Source organism: Nomia melanderi, chromosome 6 (genome assembly GCF_051020985.1).
Source record: "Nomia melanderi isolate GNS246 chromosome 6, iyNomMela1, whole genome shotgun sequence".
Classification (NCBI taxonomy): Eukaryota; Metazoa; Arthropoda; class Insecta; order Hymenoptera; family Halictidae; genus Nomia; species Nomia melanderi.
In genome coordinates, this window is record NC_135004.1 from 281,438 (window position 1) to 308,197 (window position 26,760).

General features: G+C 30.9%; 1 protein-coding gene across 4 annotated transcripts; it reads right to left on the reverse strand.

Annotated features, from left to right (window-relative positions):
- Window positions 1-719: 719 nt before the first annotated feature.
- Window positions 720-26,290, reverse strand: LOC116432339 (carboxypeptidase D). Of its 4 annotated transcripts, none has more exons than XM_031989032.2 (9): window positions 26,139-26,290; window positions 19,075-19,319; window positions 17,739-17,872; window positions 14,587-14,723; window positions 10,975-11,162; window positions 5,810-6,105; window positions 4,547-4,723; window positions 3,784-3,876; window positions 720-3,577 (listed from the first exon to the last, which is right to left on the reverse strand). In XM_031989032.2, the coding sequence occupies exons 1-9, from the start codon at window positions 26,258-26,260 to the stop codon at window positions 3,392-3,394; spliced, it is 1,578 nt and encodes a 525-aa protein (XP_031844892.2). In that variant the 5' UTR covers window positions 26,261-26,290; the 3' UTR covers window positions 720-3,391. The 4 variants fall into 4 exon arrangements, with proteins under 4 accessions (XP_031844892.2, XP_031844895.2, XP_031844894.2 ...); XM_031989035.2 differs by lacking the exon at window positions 26,139-26,290 and adding an exon at window positions 26,096-26,138; XM_031989034.2 differs by lacking the exon at window positions 26,139-26,290 and adding an exon at window positions 25,571-26,132.
- Window positions 26,291-26,760: the final 470 nt, after the last annotated feature.

The window sequence follows — 26,760 nt, forward strand, 5'->3', positions numbered from 1 at the left end:
AATGTATTTTATGATACTTTGTAAATTCATTTATTTAAATTAAGATCTTATGTATAAGAATATACATAGTTAAGCATGGTGTAATTAGATATGTAAATTATGCGTTTTGTATCACAAACATGAACGAAAAAAAAAATAAACAATACATTTTATATTTTAAAATAAAGATTCAAATATTATTTATTTAAATGTAAATATAAATCTTATAGCCATAATGTAATTATTATATTGTTAAAGCTAAATTACAATGTGTCTAGAATGTTAGGTCTTAAAATTGTAAAAGAGTAATTTTAATACTAGAAATTGAAAGTTATTTTCTGAGCAGATATAAAAGTTTTCGAGTTTTATTTATTTAAAATCATGAGCAGCGTATAAATTTGTAGTAATAATATTACTGTGTATAACATGTAATTTACCATTAATTATCTTGTGATATTGAAATACTAAATATTTTTAATTATTTATTAATTTAATAAAATATTTATTAAATTTATATTTATATATTAATTTAATAAAATATTTACGAAATATTTATTAGGAAATGTCTAAAAATAACAAGAACCAATTATAATATGAAAAAAACTTTGATTTATACTATAATTGTATTTCAATTTATGATGTATCTTTTTATTAAAGTTAGTTTTGTTATATTTATTCCATTCTTCAACTTTATGTTTTATTTCTTATTACTAAGTTTGGTTAATTCAATACAACTTAAATACAATTTCTCAACATATTTGTATTTCATAAATTTGTGTTATACAAAATAAGAGATGTAATATCATATCTGAAATAATTATGTAGGCATTGGCATTACATTGTCATTAATTATTGCTATTACTACTACTGTCGCCTTTGTAATTGAATAAGGGCAGTGCTTCTCATTTATGCGATATAGTATTACAGAGGCTACCTAAATTGCTTAATTTTTAACATTTCTAAATTAACTTCCTAATTATATATCTCACGTATGTAGTAAAATACTTCAACAATAAATACATTAATTTATCATCAACTTTCACACTACGCAGAAGTGCAAAGAAAACCATTTTGGTTCTGTTGGAAAGATATGTTCCTCAGTTTCTTATCAATGCCTAAGAGCAACTATAAATTATATAAAAATATCATAAAACTTGCAAACGAATTAAAGCCTTTTTTTAAAAATAAATCTAACAAAATAGTTTACCATAGATTTATACATATATAAAAAAAATTCTTTGTAAATATTCTTTTTCCTATAAGTAATAAACAATATTTTTTCAGTAACACAGAAATAAGACATTCTATCTGGGTAATTAATGTTTCCTAGGACAATTATTATTCTGCATTAATATTGAAGAATTAGATTGAACACATGCAGACCTTTCTATTTGAAATATTTAATAATAGTACTTATACTGTTGCATGAAATGTATAGAATTCAAGAATAAAATTAATATATGAGAGTAACTAAAATATTTAACTGTAACAAATATCTATATCTTTTTACACTTTAATTATATTATTTCATTCCGTTATTTCTTTGAGGCTTAAGAAAATTCATATTGTGAGAGTTACTATTTTTATGAAAGAACTAAATCGAAATGAATGCACTTTTATTAAAGTCCCTCAGTTCAAAAATAAAATTCGAGAAAACATCGCGTTAAATATTGTGTGTGGTCCTTATTAATTGGTGTACTATTTCCACTGTTGTAAATACACTCGTTTCTTAAATGCACCCTGTGTTCCTATATATATGTATGTATATATATATATATATATATATATATAGAATTATTTCATAATTTATCTAGTATTTACCTTCTGCGCACTAGACGATCTACAAAAATATGCTGTGATTTCATAATTCAATAGATATAATAATTTCATTCAGTATAAATTTTGTATTAACTATTCAATACAGCAACTCTAATATTAATTCTATTGTTATATTCTCGTACTGAATTTTCTTCTAATTTATCGAAATTTATCTTGTGAATTTATCAACGCAATACGTTTATTGAATGTAAAAAATATAATATCATCAATAATGACGTTAATGAACACTATTTCGTTCGTTTGCTTTCAATTCACAACAGTATATAGGAGACCCTATAAATTTGATATATCAGTTATAACCGGATTTTGAAATTAATGGTGAATGAATATAATAAGAATAATTTAAAAGCAATGAAGATTACTTACATTTCTTTATAAAACTTTACGAATGATTTCTCAATCTTTAAAATATTGTACTGCGATCTTTAAAGATCATTAAGATGAAAAATATAATGGGAATTATTATTTTCGTCAAAAATGGAAATTTTATCCCCTACCTTGAACACTTTTTTTAGAAACTGCTTATTTGTGTACTTTAGTGTTTCAGAATAGACAAATGAACAATTGGAAACAATCAGTTTCACAATTTCATTGAAATGATGTAAAACAGGATAATAAAAAGATGAAATAAAATTATTAATTAAATAACAAAATGGTATTAAATCGTAATAAATAGAAAATATAATTAATTATAATTAAAATTAAAACAACATTTTTTTACAATTATTCATTCATTTCATTTATGTCTTAAATATTTATGACTTATACTTTGATGATGTAATATCTTTAATTAAAAAGCTGAAGGAAGCATCGGATATATAATCTTTATTAGAAAAAAAAACATTTTATACTGTTTGTATCTAATTTTAAAAGAAAATAGAAGTCATTTGAAATAATTTCAACCGTTATGTGAAAAAAAAAACGATTTAAAATTTTTGCAGTGTATGTGCACTACTTTCTTCAACTTTCTCAAATAACTTCAAATAAGCTCGGAATCCAAAACATTTTAACACAACTTCGAATACCTTTTTTCATACAACGTGGAATGACAAAAATAAGAATAATTAATACATTTACTGATTAAATTATATTTAAAATAATATAAAAACAATAAAATAATATTAATTACATGCTTTTAAATAATTAATAAATAATTCTAAATAATTTATTTTACATAAGACAAACAATAAAAACACTTCCGTTTATGCTATAACAAAGTATCTACAAAATATGTGAACTGTTGCTCGAACAGTTTTCTACGTCTGTTTTCTGGTCAATATTCTGAAAAACTTGTAAACTTCGCTAAACGTTATGCATATATTAAAAAACTATAACAAGAAAGGACAATAAGTAATCATAATAATTAATAAAATATTTAAGTATTGTAATATTGTGATATTGCAATATTCAAATATTTTCAACGACTTGCTGAAATATTCGTTTTCAATATAATAGTTCATTTTCAAAAATCCTCGACTCAATTCTCGTACGATCACAATTGCAAGTGCGGTGTTTACATCGAACGGCAATGATTTACTTGACCCAGCCTTAGATCAGTAATTCGTAATTAAAATCACCCAAACCAATTACTGACGAAGGAATTAAATCCGTTGCTGAGGGACGAGAAAATTCCGCTGTTCGTATCGGAAGCCGTGTTAGTTCCCGGATGTGGTCGGAAATGTATCACGTGGTCACGGTGAATATTATCTCTGTTACCAGTGTAGAAGTTAGACCCATTTTCTTCCTCGTTTGGGTATCTCTGTTATTAATGAAAACACATTCTAAGTAGATGTTATTTTCCGTATATCGGTTAATATACGAAAAGTAATTTTATTTATTTAAGGATAATTACAAATTTTAAGAATAGTGAATCACTAAATGTTATTTAAAACATGCAGCATTCGAAAAGCTAAAAAATGATATATTTTTGAAACACGGAGAATGCAAGTTTTACATTGTACTTACATTCGCCCTGTATAACGTTACGTTGAAAGACGTTGGGTGTTGTTCTACTACTCTGAATTCTACATCCCGGGGAAGATATCCGTTTGCGTATACCTGAAAGAAGTTCAAAATTGTCAATCTCTAAAATAATTTGGAGAAACGAAATATTAACACTGGTTTGTTTGCTTAGGTGACTTTTATTTATTTAATTATTTTTTTAATTGTTAGTTTTATTTAACAAGAATGGTATTGGTTCTCGTGCATATGAAATAGCCATTTAAAACTGGAAAGTTTGAGCGTAAAAATTATTTACTTTTTAAGATTTTATTCGATCAAATACGTATTATTACTTTCTATAGATAGTACACATTTGTCTGATATAAATTAATGCCTGGAAAATACTGTGTACGGTTTAAATATTTTCGTTTGCAAATTTATTTAGGAATTTTTAGAATATAAGCTGTAAGTCTCTATAAATTTATGTTTCCAAGAATGGTTGAATTTAATGACATGAACATGCCATTTCTTTTATAATCAGAAATATAATTGATAATGTGAAATAGAAGATTATTGAACTACTATATAATTATTTATTATTTATATATTTATAATTTGTTTATTGTTGTTGTGCCAAAATCTTTAAAATCAGTGATAGGCAATTTCATATGCGCCGGTATAGTATAAAAGTACTTCAAGTACAAACAACAGGAAAAATATTTAATTATATAAAGTTATATAAGATTAAATCGCAATCGAAACTGAAAACAAAGCGTTGATGCATTACCTCGAGTTTATACACCCCCGGCAACAAGATTCTCCAAAATTCACCGTATTTCGTAGTAAGGAAGCTAACATCTCGCAACTTCACTTTAATAGACGCTCTTTCGATTGGATTTCCATTCTCGTCAATTACAAATCCACGCACTCCTCTATGGGCCTCTGCCAAGAATTTCATAAGGGCCTATGGAAAGCAAAATTCTATTGTAAATTTTATACGAAACATGAAATACATTGTACCTCGCATAGAAGAAAGAAGAGATTAAATTATTTTTATTTGAAAGGATATAATTTATGGGCATGCAACAGATAAAAAGTTATTTTCAAACCACATACAACACACAATACACTGTGTTTAAAATGTATTTATATGTACGAGAATAATAATAAATAACGATGTTAATCAAATTTGATCAAGTGTCTGAATATTACAATTTATGGATGATAGTAAACACAAAAGGCAATAATGAACAAGAAAAATTAATGGATGCCCAGAAGTAGGGCTTATTCAAAAAAGACAAAATGTGATGTAAAGAATATTTCTGGAAAGTTTTGTTTCTCAAGTATTATTCCAGGTGTCAGAAATTATGCATAGAAGAAAAGTGAACATTGACGACTGTATAGAATAATCGCGTATGTTATAAATTTCAGTCAACATAGCGGAATAATTACACTGCGGATTTTGATGTATTTATGGAAAATTCAAAAGTACGAAACAAAATATCCGAAAAAGAGTGGTTTTTATAATATTTGTGGAGAAAACTATTTTCCATAATTATATACATTCTATTCTTCTAACTATGTCCTAATAAAATTGGATTTGCATAAAAATTCGCAGTTCACTAATAATGTACCCATTTTGCACAAAACTTTATTGCCTAATAGCAAAGGAAGGAAGAGACTTGCCTTGTATTTCTGTGATTTTAAAAAGTAATAGATTACTTTTAATAATAATACTTTTAACAATAGTAGTATACAATACTGCAGTCAAAAACAATAAATTACCATAATAATACTATATTATTGTAATAATAAATTACTTGTCAATTATAAAATTACGATTTTTATCTTTCAATTTGGCAGAAGAACATACGTTAGCCTGTTACACCAGTAATCTGTCCAGTCACTACACTAAACAGTAATTTATTTTTCCATCCTGTAAAATTCATGAAACATAGTAACATAGGCCCTTCCCCTAGACACCGATTGAAATGAGAAAGAAAAACGTTACGTTTGTTTCCACAGAAAAGGTCCCGCGCTCGAAACTTACCGCGCGATTCTCATCCCAATAGAATTGCAAATCGGAAGCTGGTGGATATTTGCAGCACGAGAGCTCTAACGTGATTTCCATGCATCCATTCCAGACGTAGTTGAAATCCTGCATTCCACCAGTGAGCGGGTACCATTGCGCGCCATTGGTGATGCCGTTCTTAAATCCTGGTTGAGACGGCGAGCAGGGAAGCCCTTGGTACATAGACCCATGGTTACGGGAATACACTAACGATAAGTGTTGAAACACATCGTCGTCCGGCGAAATGCTTGGCGCCGAAGTATAACTCTGAAACACTGCATTGCCTGTATAGTACTTGCATCGGATTCCATTCTTGAGAATTCTCTTAACGCTTATGAAAGACTCGACTGCAAAGCACGGAGTACTCTAAATCAATGAGAAGTGCAATATGAAAGTCAGAATTTATACAGGGTGTCTCATTTTAATCTACGAATGCAATTGTCTTTGGAATTATTCGTTATCTAAACGATGTCTCGAATGAAATTTGGCCTGTTTCAAAAGGGCTGTTTTTTTCTGTTTTAACATCTTGCTGGCTGGTGAATTTGTTTATAGAGAACATCTTTCAACTTTAATACATATATGTTTTCACATACGGTAGGGGGGGATGGCCCACATGTTTTACAGGAACTGTTACATCGAAAATGTCAGTAATATCTAATAAGGTTCAATATATCAGTAGAAACGATTGAAAATATTAGAGATTTAACAAAGTAAATGAGGTGGGGCCATTTCACTTGGAATTACTCTATAATATGTTAAAATGATTTAAACGATTTAACTTGAAAGTAAACTCTTCAGACCAGATTTTTGTATAAAATTATGTTTACGTATTCAACAACAATGGACCGTCATTCAATGCACCATCAGTAATGACATTATTTCGAATGAAATGTAACGGTAGTATACTACTTTTCTGATAGAAATAGACTCAAAGCAAAGGTGTATCTATGATTGCCTATCACAATTTTAATATTTTGCAGATATTGAAGTAGGAAAACAGTGTACGTTATAATGTGTGCTGGATCTAAAGGGGTTAAACCAATGAATATAATCGAGAGCACTCTTATAAACATATATACATTGCTTTCCGGCATAAATTAACGGAAATGTAAATGCAATGAAATTCGACTGAAAAACAACTCGGACCAATAAACAAAAGTATAGAGGAAAGTAGGGTAAAACGGACCGGTCAGGTAAAACGGGACAATAATTTTTTTCATAGATAAAGACTTGATATCGAGTTGATGTCGCATAACATGGTTCTTGTAAGTCCTCAATATATGTACATAGTTTGAGATCAACTGCAGAGCAGTATACGAATTATTTTTCGATTAAACGCATTAGAAAGATATTCAGTGAAACAGTTTTGATGTTACATAGATGTTTGAAGAATTTTTTTTAGCTTTCGATTAAACAATTGTGTAAGATAACTACAGTACTAAATTCTACGTTTCTTAAGTTGTATTATTGACACTTAAGTTATTTCTTTATCCCTATTTAATTTTTCTAAAACTTGGTTATAGTTTTAATTGGTTACGAGTAATTGTATTGATGTATAGCAAATTAGAATCGAAGATGAGATAAAAACTGACCAAATACAATAGATTGCACCAGTGCAGAAACAGAAGATGACGCATTTATTTGTGATTTTTGTTCATAAAACCGTGTATATTTATAATTTGTTCATATCAGCTAACAATTAAATTGTATGCAGTTAACAATTTTGATTTAGTAGAAATAAAGGTTTTGTATTTTTATATGATTCTACATGAATGCCTCGTTTTACCCTATCATTTTTGCGAAGCCGAAGTCAGTAGCTTTAAAAAATTGTACTTTCCTTCGTAACTAAATATTTTTATTAAAAAATCTCTTATTTTCTTGTAGTCAAATGTCTATTTAAGACTTCCCAAAAAGATTTCATGTGTTTATTGCTCCAGATACTTTGTTACTACGATGAAAAAAAGCGTCTCATTTTATCACAATTTCTCCTACTCGTCACTGGTGTTAATTCAACAAGATGTTAAATTCGTTTCTATGTGGACGTGAGTAGGGTGTATTATTTTTTCAAGCATAATCATTTTTTACGTTAATTGATGCGTCATTTTTTATTAAAAAAAATGGTAACCTATCTATGTTGGAAGCCTATTAAAACCGAAAGAATCGCATTTCAGATATTTTTTAAATAACGAATAGCTCCAGGAATAATTGCATTTATACATTAGAATGGGACACCGTGTATTTAATACATCAGGTGTAACAATAAGTAACCTACCGTTTTTTTCGTAAAATTTTGTATGTCAATGGAAATAATTTGGAATTTATTTAATTGAAACGGTTAACCCTTAGAGTGCCAGCGTCGCTCTCAGCGACTCGATTTTTATAGTGATAAATGTAATCACCAATAGTATTTTTCATATTTTCTGCTGTTTTCTCTTTATTTGTACCTCTGATTGTACATTATGATACAACGTTTTCTCATTTTTATTCAATGTGTAAGGAGTGCTCAACACCGGGAAGAAAAATAAGGTCGAGAACAGTATGTATGTGTGAGATGTGACAAAGGGCTGCACCCAAGATGTGTCGATAACCACAAATGTTAATGTAAATATTTTTTATTATTGTATTATGATTTTGAATTTTAGTTTTGCTTATAAAGTGTTTTTCAATGTTGATTATCTATTGATGTACACATCTCTCTAGCAAGGTGGCTGTTTGTCTTCATTTTCTTGAACCTTATAGGTTTCATTATTTTTTCAAATATGTACGTAATTCATGGCATTTTCTCGCATTTTCTACATTTTTATTTGTGTTTCATTGCATAATTGTCATTTCGTTTGTATTTTGCTATAAATATTATATCAATAGCGATATTAAAGGAAAGAGAATTTATTTCCCCAAAACAATTGTTGTAATAAAATAATTTTTTACTATTCCTTGTACACGTTTTAGCACATTGATATAAATAGTAAAATTTTTATAGATATTTTTCGTAAGCTAAGCATTTCTCGGTAAAACAGCATGGCAACTTTCAAAAGAATTTTAGCAATTATAAATGACACTCAAGGGGTTAAATAATTACGCGAATGAATAATTACGCAATTATTTCAAATTTAAATTACACCTTTAAAGCGTTAAACGCAATATTTTAAACTGTATTCTTCAAAACGAATATTAATTTTTATTTTCGAAACATGACAAATATTAGCTTTGTTTTGTTTTTAATTAAATAGTATGAGAGTAACTGATCAATTGGTATCCAATAAATCTTCTCGGGGAGCTTGCTAAATGAAAAAGGGGCTCTTTTTAATTATTTCATTCCGAAACATTTGTTTTTACTTTAGAAAATAGTTTGTAGCGTTTCAATTTTTCTTGCATTCAAATTTTGCAAATATCGCAAGTTTGGTGATAGCACATGGAATTGATTTTATTGATACACCTAACGAAATGACGTTTCTTGAGAGTTTCAATTTGTGTAAAAATGTTAAAATAAACAATGTCTAACTACCTATTAGATATACTAATGTGTAATCCACTAATTTCTTAATTGCATGTCCAATACAGTTCAACTTCAATATATACCTATTCCTATTTTTTCGTTTGCTAAAAATGATGTACTACAGAATAAGCCAATACCAAATTGATGCAGGTAGTACTAAATGAACAGCACATACTTTTTTTATCTTTTACAAAACAATTGTTAAACTTGTCAGAAGATAGTGGGTTACTCACTGGTATTGAAATACGCAAGAATTCAGTAATATTTTGAAGCATTAAGATATTGTAAAGATATTGTAAATACCGATAATCATGAATACCAAATAAACATGTGAACCTTCGATTCAATTTTCGCTTATGTTATTTATTAAAATGGCAATAATGAGAATGATATAATAACGCAGAAGCATTGGTTTAATACGTGAAGAGTAATTAAATTTCGTTTCTAATTGAAGCCTGAGAGAAATTAATTGGCAACAAATGTAAAGGTTTTCGATAGATGAATCAGTTAACAAATACACCATATACCTGCACACGATGGAGCTGACCGGCATATTCCTGACAGCATGAAAAGTTACACAATAGGATGAGATTGCTTTTAATCGTGTAAGTTACGTAACATAATTTGTTTTTACAATTACAGGGGCAACCGATACTTTCTTCAAATAAACTGTTTTCAAATATTTGCTTTCAAAGTAACTCGACTCGACGTAAGTGAAGAGTGTGTTTGACTAAAATGGAATTGTCCCTTAAATGATTAAAAAAGCATAAAAATAATCGCACTATTGTAACTGTAATATCTTGTGCGCCAAGAATTTGAATTATTGATGAGATTGTTACGCTTAAAGATTTTAAATGGATCTTTCAATTTTTAAAACGCGACGGTGTCTCTCTAATCGTATCTTAATGCTTGCGCTCGTATGTCGACAATTACATAAATCTCCACAGAGATTTCCTACGTTCTGACACTTGAATTAATATCTGAGCAGGGAAAGCAGCTACTAATTCCATGTTTTATTTATACCATTCTTTCTTTATAGGTATTATCTATGTTTTAAATTAAAGAAACTACTCATTGTTATGTCCTTAAATGTTGAAACGACTAATTATATAGTAATCATTTCATACTGTAACAAATGTGAACTTCCTTGTGATTTATAATTGACAACAAAACTTTCACAGAATAAAATTTAATTCACAAATAAATATCATTTAAAAGACATTTTGAATGAGAAACTCGAAGACGCCATTAAAATCTCAGCAAGCAATAACTTCACGGACAAATTCTCAAGTATAATATAATATATTCCTTTCCAACTTAATTCATTCTCACATGAATATTCAAATATTACTTCTATGTTCTTATTAGAATCATAAATAGAAACATTTCCCTTTTTATAGTACTCATGATCGTTTTAAACACCGTTAGTCTCTAGATTTTATCAAATAATATACATTTAAATTTGTATATATCTTTTAAATAAAATTGTATTTTGTATATACGAATTTTGCAAATATAAATTTGTGTATATTCTATTCTAGTTTTAAAACAGAAAACTAAACTGTGTTTTATTAGAATAATAAGAAGACAACTTTTCCAGAGCAAAAAGAAGGAAATTGATAATTATTGTGTATATAAACAAACTTACGCGAATTCGGCGTATTGTCAAACGGGTAACTGGCAACTAAGGCACCACCGTGTAAGCTTCCAGATAGAACAAATTGAATTTTCGACACCCATTCCTTAACAGCTTCGGTTTCCGGTTGACTTTTTATTTTGTTTTGCTTAAAGTAGTCAGGGAAGTTGCGGTTCAAATCGAAACCACGGGCGTTGTATCTATAAAAGAACAATAGTTTCAAATACATTCAAACAATGAAACATTTCAATTCATTTCACATGTGGCGAAAGTAATTTCTCTAAATTATAAAAATAAATATAACAATAAATTTCCAATGAAAGAAAGCAAAAGCCTTGAGAAGGAAACCAAAAGCGTAATTTTAAATAACAATTTTAATAATTATGAAGTCTCCGTTCTTCAAAATGTGTAAATAATATTTCAAACATTTTTCTGGTTCCATTAACCCTAATCGTCCCACGTGTTTTTATAACAAATCCTACCACGACGTGACTCTCAGTCACTTATGAGAATAAAAGAAATGATTAAAATGTTATTGTTTTTGTTTATAGGGCCCAAATTTTAAAAGCCCAAAAAACACTTGGAAATGCAACGTGACATAATAAAAAAATTTAAGTAAAAAGTTCAAATGTGACTCAAAGTCACATCGTGGTCCGATTAAGGTTAAATATAATGGAAATACTTCTAGTGACCGAGTATCATACATGGGACACCCTATAGACAAAGTAGGTACCGTCCATTGCAGAGAACCTGACACTCTCGTCTGAATAATTAACGAACTAAATTATGAAGAATCAGCGTACTCTCAGTTTCTTTATTTCTTACGCTTTAGAAAACCACTTACATTGCTCTATGTAATGTCACAAAATATTACATATAACAATTAACATGTTATTTATAATTCTGCACACCACCAGTTTCTTGTAGAAATGAGAATAACGTTTGTATTGTAAATACGGTGCTCCTACTTCTTTGCACAGTCTGACGTCGAGAGCCTAAATTGGGGATGATAAAGTTGTCGATGACTGCGCCAGCACCGATCTTGATGATTTTTATATACGTTATCAAGGACATGATTTTGAACGACTTTTTTCTTCCCTCATGATGGTATTCTGTTTCTCAATTTGGGACCGAATGTTATCCAGTATGTACTGGAAATCGGACTCGCACAACCTCGCAATTCATTTGATAAAAGTTTTAGCCAATAAAAGTGAAAAATAGAAAAGTTTAACATTGCATTAATATTCCCTCATTCATCTGTTTCTTTTGATCATTCCTAAGTTCAGATATCTTGTTCTTCCATTCGCGTCATCCTTTTCCACAAGGGACAAACAGAGGACTCGACACCACTGCACGATTAGTGCCCGGTTGCAGTCTCGATTTTCGGGTAATCGCGAGAATACTATAGTAACAAAAGCTTTTCGTGAATATCTCGGAAATTAAAACTTTCCGCGAGCAACACATAAAGAAGAAAGTTGTTCGAAATCATGTCCTCAACAACATATTTCAAAATTATCAAAATCAACAGTACATCGACAGCTTTACCTTGGGGATTTCTCGAAATCGGAAGGAAAGGATAATCCGACTTACAGAGCTACCGTTCCTGCCCCTATAACGTCACGAGTGCCAGGTTCGCTGCAACGGATGGTACTGTACTATTGGGAGATCACTTGATATCTAGCGAGACGGTACAAGGGCAAGAAGAGTCTCTTGCCAAGGATTTTCTTTATGATTTTGATTGGTTACGTGTAACCGTATTAACTAATAGCAAATTAGTATCGAAAACGAGATGAGAAAAGGTGAAAGCTAACCAATGAGACCCGCATTCCTCAGTTTCGCCATCAAATGATCTCCCAATCAATAATACAGTACAGTTCTCGTACGTTTGCCAAGTCAGAAATGCAGAGGAATAAGCGGAAAATGTCCACTCACGATGATCGGTTCCATAGTTAAAGAAACATTGATGTCTCTCTTTCGATTTACTTTTCTCATTACTTAGTCGGGTAAACGAAGAACGCAAATGAAACAGAATGAGGCATCCTCGTTGCTATTAAGACGCGAGAACTCTCGAACGGGGAATCCTTTAACCCTAATCAGACCACGATGTGACTTTGAGTCACATTTGAACTTACTTAAATTTTTTGATTATTTCACGTTGCATTTCCAAGAGATTTTTGGGCTTAAAATTTGGGCCCTACAACAGAAACAATAACATTTTAATCATTTCTTTTATTCTCATAAGTGACTGAGAGTCACCTCGTGGTATGATTCGTTATAAAAACACGTGGTACGATTAGGGTTAATCGTTTTATTGACGGCAGACTCATCGCTGGTAATTACCCCCGTAAAGCCAGTAATCAATATACTCGAGTCATCAACATGTCAAGAACCATTATCGCAGGTAGTTTTGGGGAATAATGTCGACAGCCACAGTAAGTACCAGTTGTTTTAGGTACATGTACAAGCTGTACGACCCTTTGGGATTAGAGACATTCTTGTCCACTATTCAAGACGAATCGCTGCCGGTCGAAATAGTCAAATTCCACGAAACACGCAGTACTCGGGTTATTTGTCGTCTAAGTCCGTGTATACGTAACAGTTGCTACGACTACCACTAAAATTATTATATAATTTTTATTTCACAAGTATATGGTATAATCGGATAATTGTGGAATCTAGTTTAAAAAATCTCCCATTTTGTGCGCAACAAAATCAAATTCTCGAATATAAAATAATTTTATTAAATTCTTTAAAATTATTGATAAAAATAATTTGGTATACTATTTTTCTGATAGACAAAGACTCAAAACAAAGGTGGGTACAGTGGTGCGCCAAAGGTATTTGTTAGCTGAGTGTAATCTTTTATTGGCCTCCCCTTAAAACATTGGAAAACATTATTATGATCTTTCAATAACTCTCCGTCACAAGGTCGTCTCACTTTCCACGCTATTAACCTGTTTACTGTGGAATTTAGTTCGAAAAATTTCTCGTGCTGCGCGACACAATGAAAAAATGAAATGTGTTCTCGTCAAACGCAGTGCAAATGCATCTATAATATGTTCTAATGAAAAACTAAAGTTAAACGAAGAAGAACTACATATTCATCTGAAAAAATAAATAGTTGATCGTTGAAAAAATTAGCACCATTTTGCGTTTCAAGATGATGTGTATACTCGTCGAACGCAGTTAACTGGTTAAATTATGAAGGACGTTCCTGCGAGAGATTTAAAATTAAATTTGTGCATTTGTACAGATACAAGGCTAGAAGACCCTTCGAACCTCATGAAACTTATTGTTCTAATTTTTATTGAATTGTTTATTGGATATACTTTAATAAGTAATACTCTAATTGCTCGGTAGTCTTAGTGCTACGGAACCGATCATCGCGAGTGGACGTCTTTCCCTTTTCCCTGTGATGATGATTGTTTAACTTAATGGACGTTCCTCAAGGCGTGAGAGCTGCACTGTAATCATGTCTTTTTACATACACAACAGATTATGATCAGAAAGTAAAACTTGTTACTCTAAATTACACGGTGGTAAGTGTCAACGAACTTGAAGTATACATTACACGAAGCATCCATTATAGCAATTTTGATCGAAAGTTGAGGATTAGAATCTTACCTTCCCTGTCCGCCTTCGCAGTATCCCTCTTTTGACACTTCGAATCCGTCAGGATTCATCGATGGAAGAATATGTATTCTAGTGTTGTCTAGAAGCCACGTAACGTACGGATCCGATCCATAATTGGTTACGAAATACTGGAAATATAAAAAAGAATTAATTACACCATATTAATAGATTAATATATAGATTACATTAACGCTTTGCGCCCGGAAGCTTATTTAACACTACGGAAGCACTTACTGTGCAAAGTTGATTTGAAATAAAAGTCATTATACTGATATGAAGTTTTATAGGAATTAATACGTAAAAGATTTTCTGTTTTGGTTTTTGTATTTCACGATTATCTTACAGTATGAAAGAAACAGAAATTAATGAATAATTAAAAAATGCCAGTTAATAAAATGTTGTATTGATGATATTCGAGTGCAAAAGATTAAAATATTAAAATATTAAAATATTAAAATATTAAAATATTAAAATATTAAAATATTAAAATATTAAAATATTAAAATATTAAAATATTAAAATATTAAAATATTAAAATATTAAAACATTAAAATATTAAAATATTAAAATATTAAAATATTACATGATTATATTATTATATTGGTTATTATTCTGTGAAAAATATAAACGGAAGACTTGTACGAATATACAATGTTATTCATAATAATTTGTGTTTTGTCTTTCTCCAAAAAATGGTATCAGTTCAATTCTGTGAATTAATTACGAAAAATTTGTAATTACAGTGCAGTTCCGCATGGCTACACTTTTGCGTGCAGTTATGTTAAACTTTGTTTTCATGCCTTGCAACACTTTCTAGCTTCCTAATTACAATGGATAACGGACACTTAGATTTTGAGTAATAAAATAGTGACAACAATAAGTATTGTATTTTTATTCTAAACAAGCAATTTATTTGTCTATTTGTTTAACTCATTATTTGCATTAGTAAATAATGTACAGTAACATTTTAGCGAAGTTAAATAATTAAAACATATTATATATAATATATTTTATTATTTTATTAGAACATTTTATTTTTAAAATAATATATCAAAATTATAACATTGACCCTTATCCTTACACTTCTTCAATCTCCATGTTACTAAAAAAAATCTAACGTTAAAGTGATTTTATATAATTTACATAATTATGAAGGTTTAAAGGACTTTATATCAACAATAAATAGAAAGATTTATAAGATTCAAGTATACACGTTTAGTCAAATATTTAAATAGAACTTCCAAAATTTGCGCTGAAAAACGTATAACAGCTTCTTAAGGGTCTTATTACCCTCTTGTTCTTTTTCACAATGAAATGTATCTTTTATTATATAATTAATCATATTATATTAAATAATTTCTTGCTTTGACTAAAGCACTAAAAAGTTACATAAGACCTTCTTAAGAATGTCGCACACATTTGTTGGTTTCTACAATGAGATGTATCTCTCAGTACATAATTAATCATATCGTACTAAATAATTTTTATCTCGACTCTGATATCTGTACGTATGACAAGTAACGAAGGTAACGACTCGCGTGTCACTTGGTAGCAATAATTCATTCATGAAACAGAACAGAATATCGAGGAGTGACGTAAAAAGATCTGGATGTATCGTCATTAGTACATAAGTCGTGGATCTATATTATCATTCGATAGAACGTCTGCTCTATCTTTCGACCGAATACATTATAAAGGTTTTACGGGCAGAATATGGTATTTATAGGGAGCACCAGAATAATTCTCGCATTAATGACTTTCAAATGAACGAAAGGTGTTTGACATCGTGCACCATGCAAAGCAGCAAGAATTCCTTCTGAGAAGACGTGCTTTGTCCCAATTAATACTTTAACACGTTGATTGGCACAGTGAACATAAGCTTTTTATATCAAAGATACAAAGCAAGGACTATTAATTGTTTTGAATGACAATTTTTACGTTATTTTGTTATCTAGTTATTTACGCTACATTTTCATTCGACATTAGTTATCATACAAGTTATAACTATTTTCTTGTAATTTGGAAGCTCCGACCATCAGTGACCGTTATGGTAGTCAGCGTGTTAATGACCGTATAAATTTATCCCTTACACATTCGCGACCGTTAACGTGAACTCACGTCTTTCCAAATATAATAACTTTCAAAATATTTTATTGCTCCGCTGTTTTCGACTTTTTAACGGAAAATTCTTTATTTCAAACAAGATAGTTATAAGACTAATATTGCAAAAAAAATCTCCTAGTTTTTGTCGCAGTTTTAACGTAATGATTATTAGAAAAGCGAAAAAATTTGTCGGTCGCGAATGTGGTAACAATTGGTGTCAATATTAAAACACTTATACAGTGCAGGTAATCACTCTAACACAGTTTGAGAATTAGGAAAAAAACTGCATTCTAGAACACGGATTGAGAGTTAGAGAAATCCCCGTACAGCGCTTAAAGTTTCTAAGAGTAAAATCCGAAATGAGATAAAACATGGAACGAAGTAAGAGCTCTTAAATGCGCAAGCCATCTCATTGGAAATGTTTCATTTGAACGTGTATGTCGTATCAGATTTGCCTGCAGAGCTCTGAAGTTTGTTACGATTTGAAATACTATTTTGTTCGTGGAGTATTAAGCACATTTTAAATCTTTGTGTTTTCTTTTTACTACATTCTATATAGATTACAAATTTTCGGATGCGTATTATTAAACCATTTTTTTAGAAGTGGCATTTGTGTTTTTTTACTTTTTGGAACGCAACTCCTGTTGCACTAGTTCTTTGTTTTGTATAACACGGCATTTTTTAGGAACATAACAACCGTGTTATACGGAGGTTACCTGCACTTAAAATATATTCTTCTGAAAATTTTGTGTATTTTTTACTAATTCATTGGAATATTTGTTCAGAGTGTGGCAGATTATATAGTGGCAGCTACAGTTTCTTTTACTTGCATCGATATCTAAAGACGCCTTTAGATGTCCTCGGTTATTAATGCGTTAATATATCGCGCATGTTAAACGTTTACCCCTATGTGAAACATTTCGACAAACGCATCGAATAAATTTCTCAGAAATCGACGATTAAGTTAATAGTATTTCCCTTGAGTACGAATATAAACTCGGGGTCAATGGCGGTACAAAGTGTATCAGATGACTACTTACATGAATCAGATGCAACATTAACTCACGACCCACGGCTTCATTCCCATGTATATTAGCTACGTACTTCACATCAGGTTTGCCAATCATATGTTCGTATGGTGAGGAAGAAACAACCATCACCCATAAGTCGCGACCTGTAACATGGAATTTTTCAAATTGCCTTTTCGCTGTTCGATTTTCGTGCGTAACGTATATACACCAATAACCAGCCAGTTAATGTTATATAAACACAAATATTTAATATTTAATATTTAATATTTAATATTTAATATTTAATATCTATTATTTTAATATAAATATTTGAAATAAAATATTTCATATAAGTATTTATATTGACATCGATAGTATAAATATGCTGTTCTTATAGCCTTACCTAACTAGTTACTGGTACTTATATTCAGTTTACATTTTAAGACTACTAAAATGGTGTTTTCAAAATATTAACATTTTGCAGATGACAGAACAAGAATAACAATCATGACAACAGTAATAACAATGGGTTCTTTTGCAAGATCAAGATTGTACGGAGCAAAACGAAAAGGAGGGAAGGCAAATATAAAAATTAATGCAAAATATGAAAACAAGAAGGAACCGAGAATATGAATAATATACAAGATAATAATGAGTCAAAGATTAAGAAGAAAAGTAGAATAAAATAAATGGAACAAAGAAACAAAGGAGGTGCGCAATAGAGTTAAAGTCCAGTCACAATTCTCTTTTAGGTATAAGGAAAAGTAGTTCCAATTTCCTTTGTTAAGTTCTCTATTCTTATTATTCTTAAAAGTATCGTCAAGATTACGAATTTTTATTGTAATTATTTCTCAATTATTATTCATTTATGCATTTATTCATTTATTCATTATTAACTTAACCAACTGGTTCATATTCAATATGTGTTCCCGATACTTCATTCGATAAAACTGACTTTGGATGTTGATGATATACACTGAATACTAATAAGGAAACTTAGGTTTCAGGTATCCTTAAATATAAACACTGAATTGGCCAAAAAGTCTTCTTACTTTGTTTCAACAAATTTAATGGTAACTTTTATATTATTCAATCGGTCTTATTCAATTTAATCAACTTTATCTTCGTCATTGCTCGGTGTATTTATTTATAATGTTTATCACAATATTAAAAATACTGTAATAATATTATAGTGACATACAAAAATATTACAATGGCTTTGCAATAGTATTATAATAATATTAAGTTGCATTTTATTGAAACGTTACATTAATATCATGTTTATTATAATACCATCATATCAGTGAAGAGAAGTACTAAAAGACATTGTGGCCAATTTAATAAAATGGCATTTTCAGACGCGTACCTTTCACAGATTTTCCTATGGAGTATAAGGCAGTTAAGTTTTGAAAACGGAGCGACGTCGCTCGTAGAAAACGACTCATTTGCTCGTAATTATGATATGTGAAGTCAATACTGTACGGTTCCTCGTAAGCGTGGAACCGTGCATTGTAGTGGTTGGCGAGATCTTTGTTGATGTGTTGCGAAGCTGCTGTAGCCTCGTAGAAAGCTCCGGCAATGGAGGCGAAGAAGAGAACTAAACGAAACATTCTGTAAACAAACAAAACAATTAATATAATTAAACAAAATCCAGAAATGAAGGTATTTAATTAATACATAGATATTTGAGGAATTAATATTTCCTTGCTGCGAACATTAAAATTAATACGGTCCATTAAATCGCAATTAGGCCGAAGATTAGAAGATTTATATAGATTAAAACTTTTCAGAGTATAATTTGAAAAATAGAATTACGATAGAAAATTACTTTTCCCAACAATTGTTTTAAAAAGCATTAAATATTGAATAATTTATATATTTTGTCGTGTCGTCTGGTTTCCAGATGTGTGCACTTGGAGCAATTCTCTACTCTCGAATTTCATCGAAACTTCATTGAAATGTATAAAAATCCGCAGTTTACAGATAAATAACATATTGTAAAGAAAAATGATTCAGACCGTTACTGTCACTGCGGCTTTGTATGAAAAAACAAGTAGAAAATCTAAAATAAGCTTTTTCCACTTGAAGTATATTGCCGAGGGAATGAAGATTGAACATTTGTGGAGTACACGTGCACTGGTTGGACTCGAGTGAATACGAATGGTACAATAGGCAGGAAGTTGTTCTACATGAAAAAAAAACCAAACATGTAGAACAAAATCCTTTCGTTTTCCAGAGAACTCAATTTAAACATTCGTCGAGTATATCTAAATGCACACAATTAACTTTTGCCAGAACATGTTGATATTGATTTTTTTAAAATTCCGATTTTAAATGAAAACGTTTTATTCTATATTTTTTATTTACTTTCACATATATACATAGTAACTCTCTGTCAATTTTATTGTCAGGAGTTTGCAAAGTACACGTGCACTCGACAAATATTCACGCTAGATTTCCAAACCGAATGAAACAGGTTTTTTCATATTATCAACTTATGTTTTCATGTAGAATGATTCTGTAGGATATCACAAAACGCTATATAAATATAAGTTATATATTACGTTAAATTGCATTTAATTTTAATTCAATTTAATTTGAAACACATTTAATGTAATGTACAATTTTTTGTTTTAGTCGTACTAGCAGATTGATGCATAAATATCTTCCAATGTCTTCCTTAACCTCTTAATTGAAGGATTAATCCATGAGAAATTTAAGAATGTTCTTTTCCTGGTATGGGCTTTTCGAAAAATAAGTAACGGAATATTATTCTTCAGTATATCATTTTTGTAGTACAATAATTTATGAATTGCAAGTATAACAGAGAAGCATGCTAACACAATTGCAGTCATAAAACGACTGCGTTACGATGAGGGAAACGTTAAGCGATCGTTGGCGTTGAGGTCCCTCGCGTCTCGTGAAAATATTTTATTTTCTCCTTCGAAAATAAACTAAATCTTATAACTTTCGTTGGTGACTTTTGAGCTTTTGAGCTCAGTTTAAAGATTATTGGATCACGTTTACGATGTTATAAAAGTATCTGTTATTCTATTTGGGACAGTATATAGAATCGTTTTACGCGAGAAACTTTTATTAAACGTATGTATATAGTTTTCATACTTAATGCACAAATGATTTATTCATTTTTATTTTTTATTTTAAAGTTAAACTTCTAAGAAACTTATATAGTATAGTAATACAAAGTAATATTTTATATATAATAATAATATAATATTATATTATACTACTGTTACATATTATTATAAACTCTGTTCGTTTATAAATTTTCTACTTTCGTAGCTATGAGCCACATGAATTTTAACTATAAATATACAAAGTAATACATGAAGTATTCAATTTTAATTTTCATTTTATTTTTCACTTGATAATATTCTTCATAATATGAATACAAGTCTGTTTCACTTCTGCTCTTGTAAAGCAGTCTGTAGGTAAGCTCGAATTTTCGTCGCTTGTAATTGAATTCATTTCTAAATCGATCTAATATTTCTTTTTACAAATTCCTTTTTCGCAGGATTTCCTTAATCAGAGGATTAGTCAAGTACAACGTATTATACAGTCACACAGATATTCTAAATCACTTTTGATTTTATGTTCTCTATGCCTATAATTTATGTTATGTAATTTATAACATGTTTCACTGCAAAAGTAGCAAATAGTTTATTAAATTACCATAAAGAAATGACTGTAACGTTGAATATGTGCAAATGGTGTACGTAATACGTAAAACAAAGATACACCTCTAGTAATTAATACGAACCTCGCAACAGCAATAGAAATCTTCGTTGGCATTATGAACAATGACTTATCTGATCGCGAGCTAGAGATAAAAAATATACGCTTTGCTTCTACAAAGGCATGACAACTTCCTTTACATGACACTTTTCAAGGCTACCATTCTCTTGTTTCAAATACGATCAGTTAAAACTCATTAGAAGAAGTGAAATTCAAAATCATCTATAAGTTACAGAATTCTGTCTGCAAACTGGATGAAGGAGTAGTTTACATATTATGAGATCATGTGAAATTGTACAAAATTGTCTGTGTATATAAACTGATTAAAAAAGCTCGAATGAAAGAATTCTTTTATTAAGTAGTTTAAATATAAAGTGATATTTTTATTAAATTTCTCCGATACCCTTATTTCATTGCAATTTCTTAAGTCGCGTACATGTACAACTTTCATGTCGAATCTGTTAAGGAATTATTCAAAACAGTTAATATCACTGATAATATTCATTTTTCATGAGAGGAGATGAAATAATAAATAAAATCATAAAATCACAAATACACCGTTAGATATTTACAATTCAGATCAAATCTATTTCAATTTGAATCTATATTTGACATGCGTTTTGCATAAAAGAATAGTTATAAAATTATTGCGTTAATATTTGAAATAGTTAAAAAATTATTATATTATTACGAACGATAGTGTTCACGCCAATATTATGAGCGCCTCGCTTAGACACGTTCTCTGCCTTCCAGAAAAAAAAGGCTTTTTGTATTAACTAATGAGGCAACTATAAGTGCATGTATGCTGACGTTTTTGCAATAAAAAACGGGACATTTTCTGTTATATGTACAATCGTATTTTTTAAAATTACGATGATTTACGTAATTTTTTTTGACACTTCTAAAAATTTATTGTTTGCCGTCGCATTGTTTAAATATTTAAAATATGAAGTTGCAAACGTACATTTTCATTACTTAAATAATTTTTTTCTTTAATATTAATAGTTTAACGTATAATTCGTCTTTCTATGTTGAAGGTTTCGAATACTTTAAAAATCCTCGCCCGTAATGGGTTAAGATATTCTTTGAAACGTAATCTAATTGAGTGTACGGTAAAACAAAACATTGAAATTACACTGAAATAAAGTATATACTGGAGAACAGTATATTCCTCTTGAGATAGGAAAGTTGAACTGTTCACGGTACTTTTTCGCTAATAGTCCCTGTTCATAGAATGTAGCATCATTTTTCTCTACTCACGACGATTTAAAATATAAATCAGTGAAACAACAAGTAAATTTTATCATCGTAATTTATATATTCAGTTTAAATCCTTCTACCGTTATTGCGTGTTGTAGTTAAAAATGTAGTATTGTAGTTATAATAATCTTACTAATTAAACATAAAGAGTACGAATATTAAAAGAGAAAATAATTTTTCAACATATTTTAAATGCTTCTTGACTCAAATATAACAGCGCAAACATAAACTGGTAATTTATGTTAGGAAATTCCAGTAAAAGTAACTGTCAATTACTTTTATTCGTGGCGTTCTGTATGTATTAGTTGAAATATGAACTATCAATATATATTGCAAATTGTTGTATACAAAAAGTGCGAGTATAATGTTTGTGAATATTATTTTGTTGAAGATCGAAATCACCTAATAAAAAACATTAATTGTGTATTAAACGAAATCGACGAATACCTAAAAATATCAGACGTCGCCAGCAAAGAATTAGGTTATAATTACTGGCTTGGGACAAACTTAGTCACCGATCAATCAGCGCACACCTCTAGAAAATCTCTGAAGAAGTATCCGCGAGATAATGAAAGAAATATGATTCCAATTTAAGTATGTATAATAATTCAAACAAGTAATCGGATTAGAATAAAAATTTTAATCGGGAATTTACGAGAATCGTAAAAATTTAACATTACGTATATATAAAATTTTGAATAGCACATAAAAGTTTATATTCTGTTCCTACTGTTTAATTTTGAAAAATTGAAAAGGAAACACGAGTTATGGACATTTTATAAACATTCACTGATTCAATTAACTTGAAATGTTAGATTAGATTTAAACAATTTGTTTTGAATGGTTTATAATTAAAGTTTGTATGTAAAGTTTTGAATCATATATATATATTAATACGCGTATTAATAAATGAATTTATTTAATAATTTCTAAAAAAGAAAACATTTGTATCTTTTCAACAATTTTAGAAGAGATTCGAAATCAACCATTTTGTAACCATTTGACAATTCCTTTGTTAATGTGAAGAAAATTTATTTTAGTGATTGTGACAATAAAGGCTCTACGTTTTATGTGTTTTGGCAAACAAATGTAACAGGCATTACCATTTTTGGACATTTTTTATGTGTTTGAAACCTGTCACTTCTCGCAAGATTTGTAAAGTACTTATTACGTAACATAAAAATTGAAATTGTATATATTCACTGCATTTTATTAGGATAACACACTGAAACCTTTTTAATCGTACTATTTTTATCTGCATATATCTTTTTAGATTATATTCTCTTTCCAATTTTAATTATTATTGCATCTATAAATCCTATTCCTCCTATAAAAGATTTTCACGTCTCTAATATTCAAAATATCGATCGATCCAAACAGCTTTTAACGAAAACTTTCGATATACAATAGTACATGAAAATAAATTACGTAAACAACCAAAAAGATGACGAAAGTAACATATAAATACAATGTAATTTAGCATTTCTAACCGATTATGCCGTTAACATTTCTATTCATTAAAACAGCACATATTAAACAAATGAGAGAAAATCAAATTTCATTCAAACGAATAGATCTATGTCACGAGTTCCTTATAAAGTTAAAAACGCTCCGGACAGTGTGTTGCATTAAAATGTACTATCCGAATCCGCTTTCTTCGTGTGTCAACTTGACCGTGTACTTTCTCCTACATTTTTTAAACTCGTCCGCTACTCGAGATCTACTTTACACTTCTAGAACAGATTCCTTTTTTCATCACCGTCTGTTGGACTAAAAGAACCACGTCGACGTAATTACATAGGTACCTTATTGAAATGGAACACTTTTTCGTATAGTAATCGGACAAATAGATCATTGATCGATTACTAGCCCGTGCCCTCTTTTCTCGGTCGCTTCAATATCGAGACTGGAGCGAAGAGAATCGGGCTCCAATATTTAACGAGCATCATCGAGCAAAATTTCTGAATTTTTTTCCTTGCACACGTACACGTGAAAATGGAAATGCAAATTCGAAAAATGATTTACCGAAAGCAGAGGTGAGTCAGTATCTCCTTTCGACATTTAAAAAAACGACCCGTCAAGTTGATAAAGTGCTCACCTTCGAATATTTATTTTGTTCGTTATTTAAACGAGTGTTTCTTTAATTTACAGTTCCATTATTTAACCTTGGTCCGTTCTTCATTTATCCAGTCTAATTTGTCTTTACGCGAAATTGGCACAACGGTAAGAAATCAATTTCAAAGGAAGTTAAATACTAGAAATGGTCAATTTTTCAATTGAAAACGTAAGAATAAGGATTTTTGTACCTTTGGACGTAAGATAACTCAATAATAACAAAATGATGCTCAATGGAAACTATATTTTTGTATATTCATCGCACTGTATCGAATTGACACTATAGCAAAGATTTATTACAACGAGAACAAGTCAATTCACAAATTGTTTATCGAGAACAACAACGATTCTCTCCTAATTCGGTTACAAAATTATTTTCCATAATGGCACAATGGTGAAAGATCAATACACTAAAGAGTCAACTTCACAAAGGTCTTTTATTAAAACCGAAACAAAAACGAGCACAATTCCAGTACATCCAGACGAAAATAAGTTTGTCCAATTAATACCCAAATTCAACGCAAAAATGGCCCCGAATCGTTCACAAGTACTTAAACCCACAGTTCTTCCAACGACCGTTGAAAAACCTCTCAAACAACAGTAAATTTCACGGAATCAAACCGTACTCCCGATTCTTTCCCCATCATTCATCCAAAAAAGACGTTCATTCCAACGAATGTGCGCCTCTTTAGAGCGACCGACACGACATTCATCCCGAGAAGAATAGTTACCTGATTCACGGAACACGGTCGCAGTCACGGAACACCGGAGACAAAAAGAAAATCGCGCGATGAGCCGCGAGGTGCAACGATCGCGACGCGAAAATCCAAAACGAGGAACGGAAAACTCAAAACAGAAAAGTATCGGAAGACGCGGAGCACGTGGCGGTACGGTGCTTGGATCCTTGGTTGCGGAGAGAGATCCTTCTCAATGGCACGGCGCACTGGTAACGGTCGCAAGGCCGAGGCCGTCTCTCGCGGTTGAACACATCGGGATCGCTCGATCCTTCGCGGGCGCGGTACGACGCGTGGAGACGAAGAAGAAGAAGAAGAAGAAGAAGAAGAAGAAGCGGAAGCAGAGAAGAAGACGAAGAAAACGAAGAGAAGAGGAAGAAGAAGAAGAAGAAGAAGAAGAAGAAGAAAGAGAAAAGAAAAGAAGGGAAGGGGAAGAAAAGGAAAAAAAGGGAAACGCTGAAAACAATCTCGCGGCGCGGCGGTGCGCACGGCGTCGGACAGTGGAGAACGGTTTTGCTTCACCTGCGAGAGGAACCCGAGGTGCGTGATACTGTGAGGAACTTACAAAGAGAAGCGCGAAGTGTGCCGCGCGCTCGCTACCACCACCACCGGCACCCGACCACCACCACCGTCGCCGCCGCTACTGCCGCCACTACTAATGTAAGCCACTTCCTTCGTCGCTGGCATCTGACGTCTCCGGTGCCTACACCAGCCGCCTAACCACCACACACGTTCCTCGGTTTAGTAAATACGCAGTTAACACCATTGCACACCCGTACCACCACCACTTTCGGCAAAACAATGAGCAACACACGAACGGTGTCATTCTGGCCCCTTCTCTTTTCTCTTCTTTCGTCCCCGTGTCCCAGCTCTCTTCTCCACTACTCGGCGAACTCGTCGCTCTCTGCACTCGTTTTGTTTCCCTCTTTCTCTTTCTCTGTCTCCCCCGCTCGGTCACCTCGTCAACGACTCTTCTTTAGCTGACTACTTCAACCTTTTTTTCTTCTCTGTCTTTCGTTCGCCGAAAATCTTTCGGGCGAGGTAGGTACGTCGAGAGGATTGAGGATCGTGTGGGTATGAGCTGTTCATTTGGCACGGTGATCGAGCTGCTGAAGGAAAAACCAGAAAAATTCTGAGGCGTTGTGGGTATAATGAACTGATTCTGTGTTTTAGGGTTGTCTTTTCAA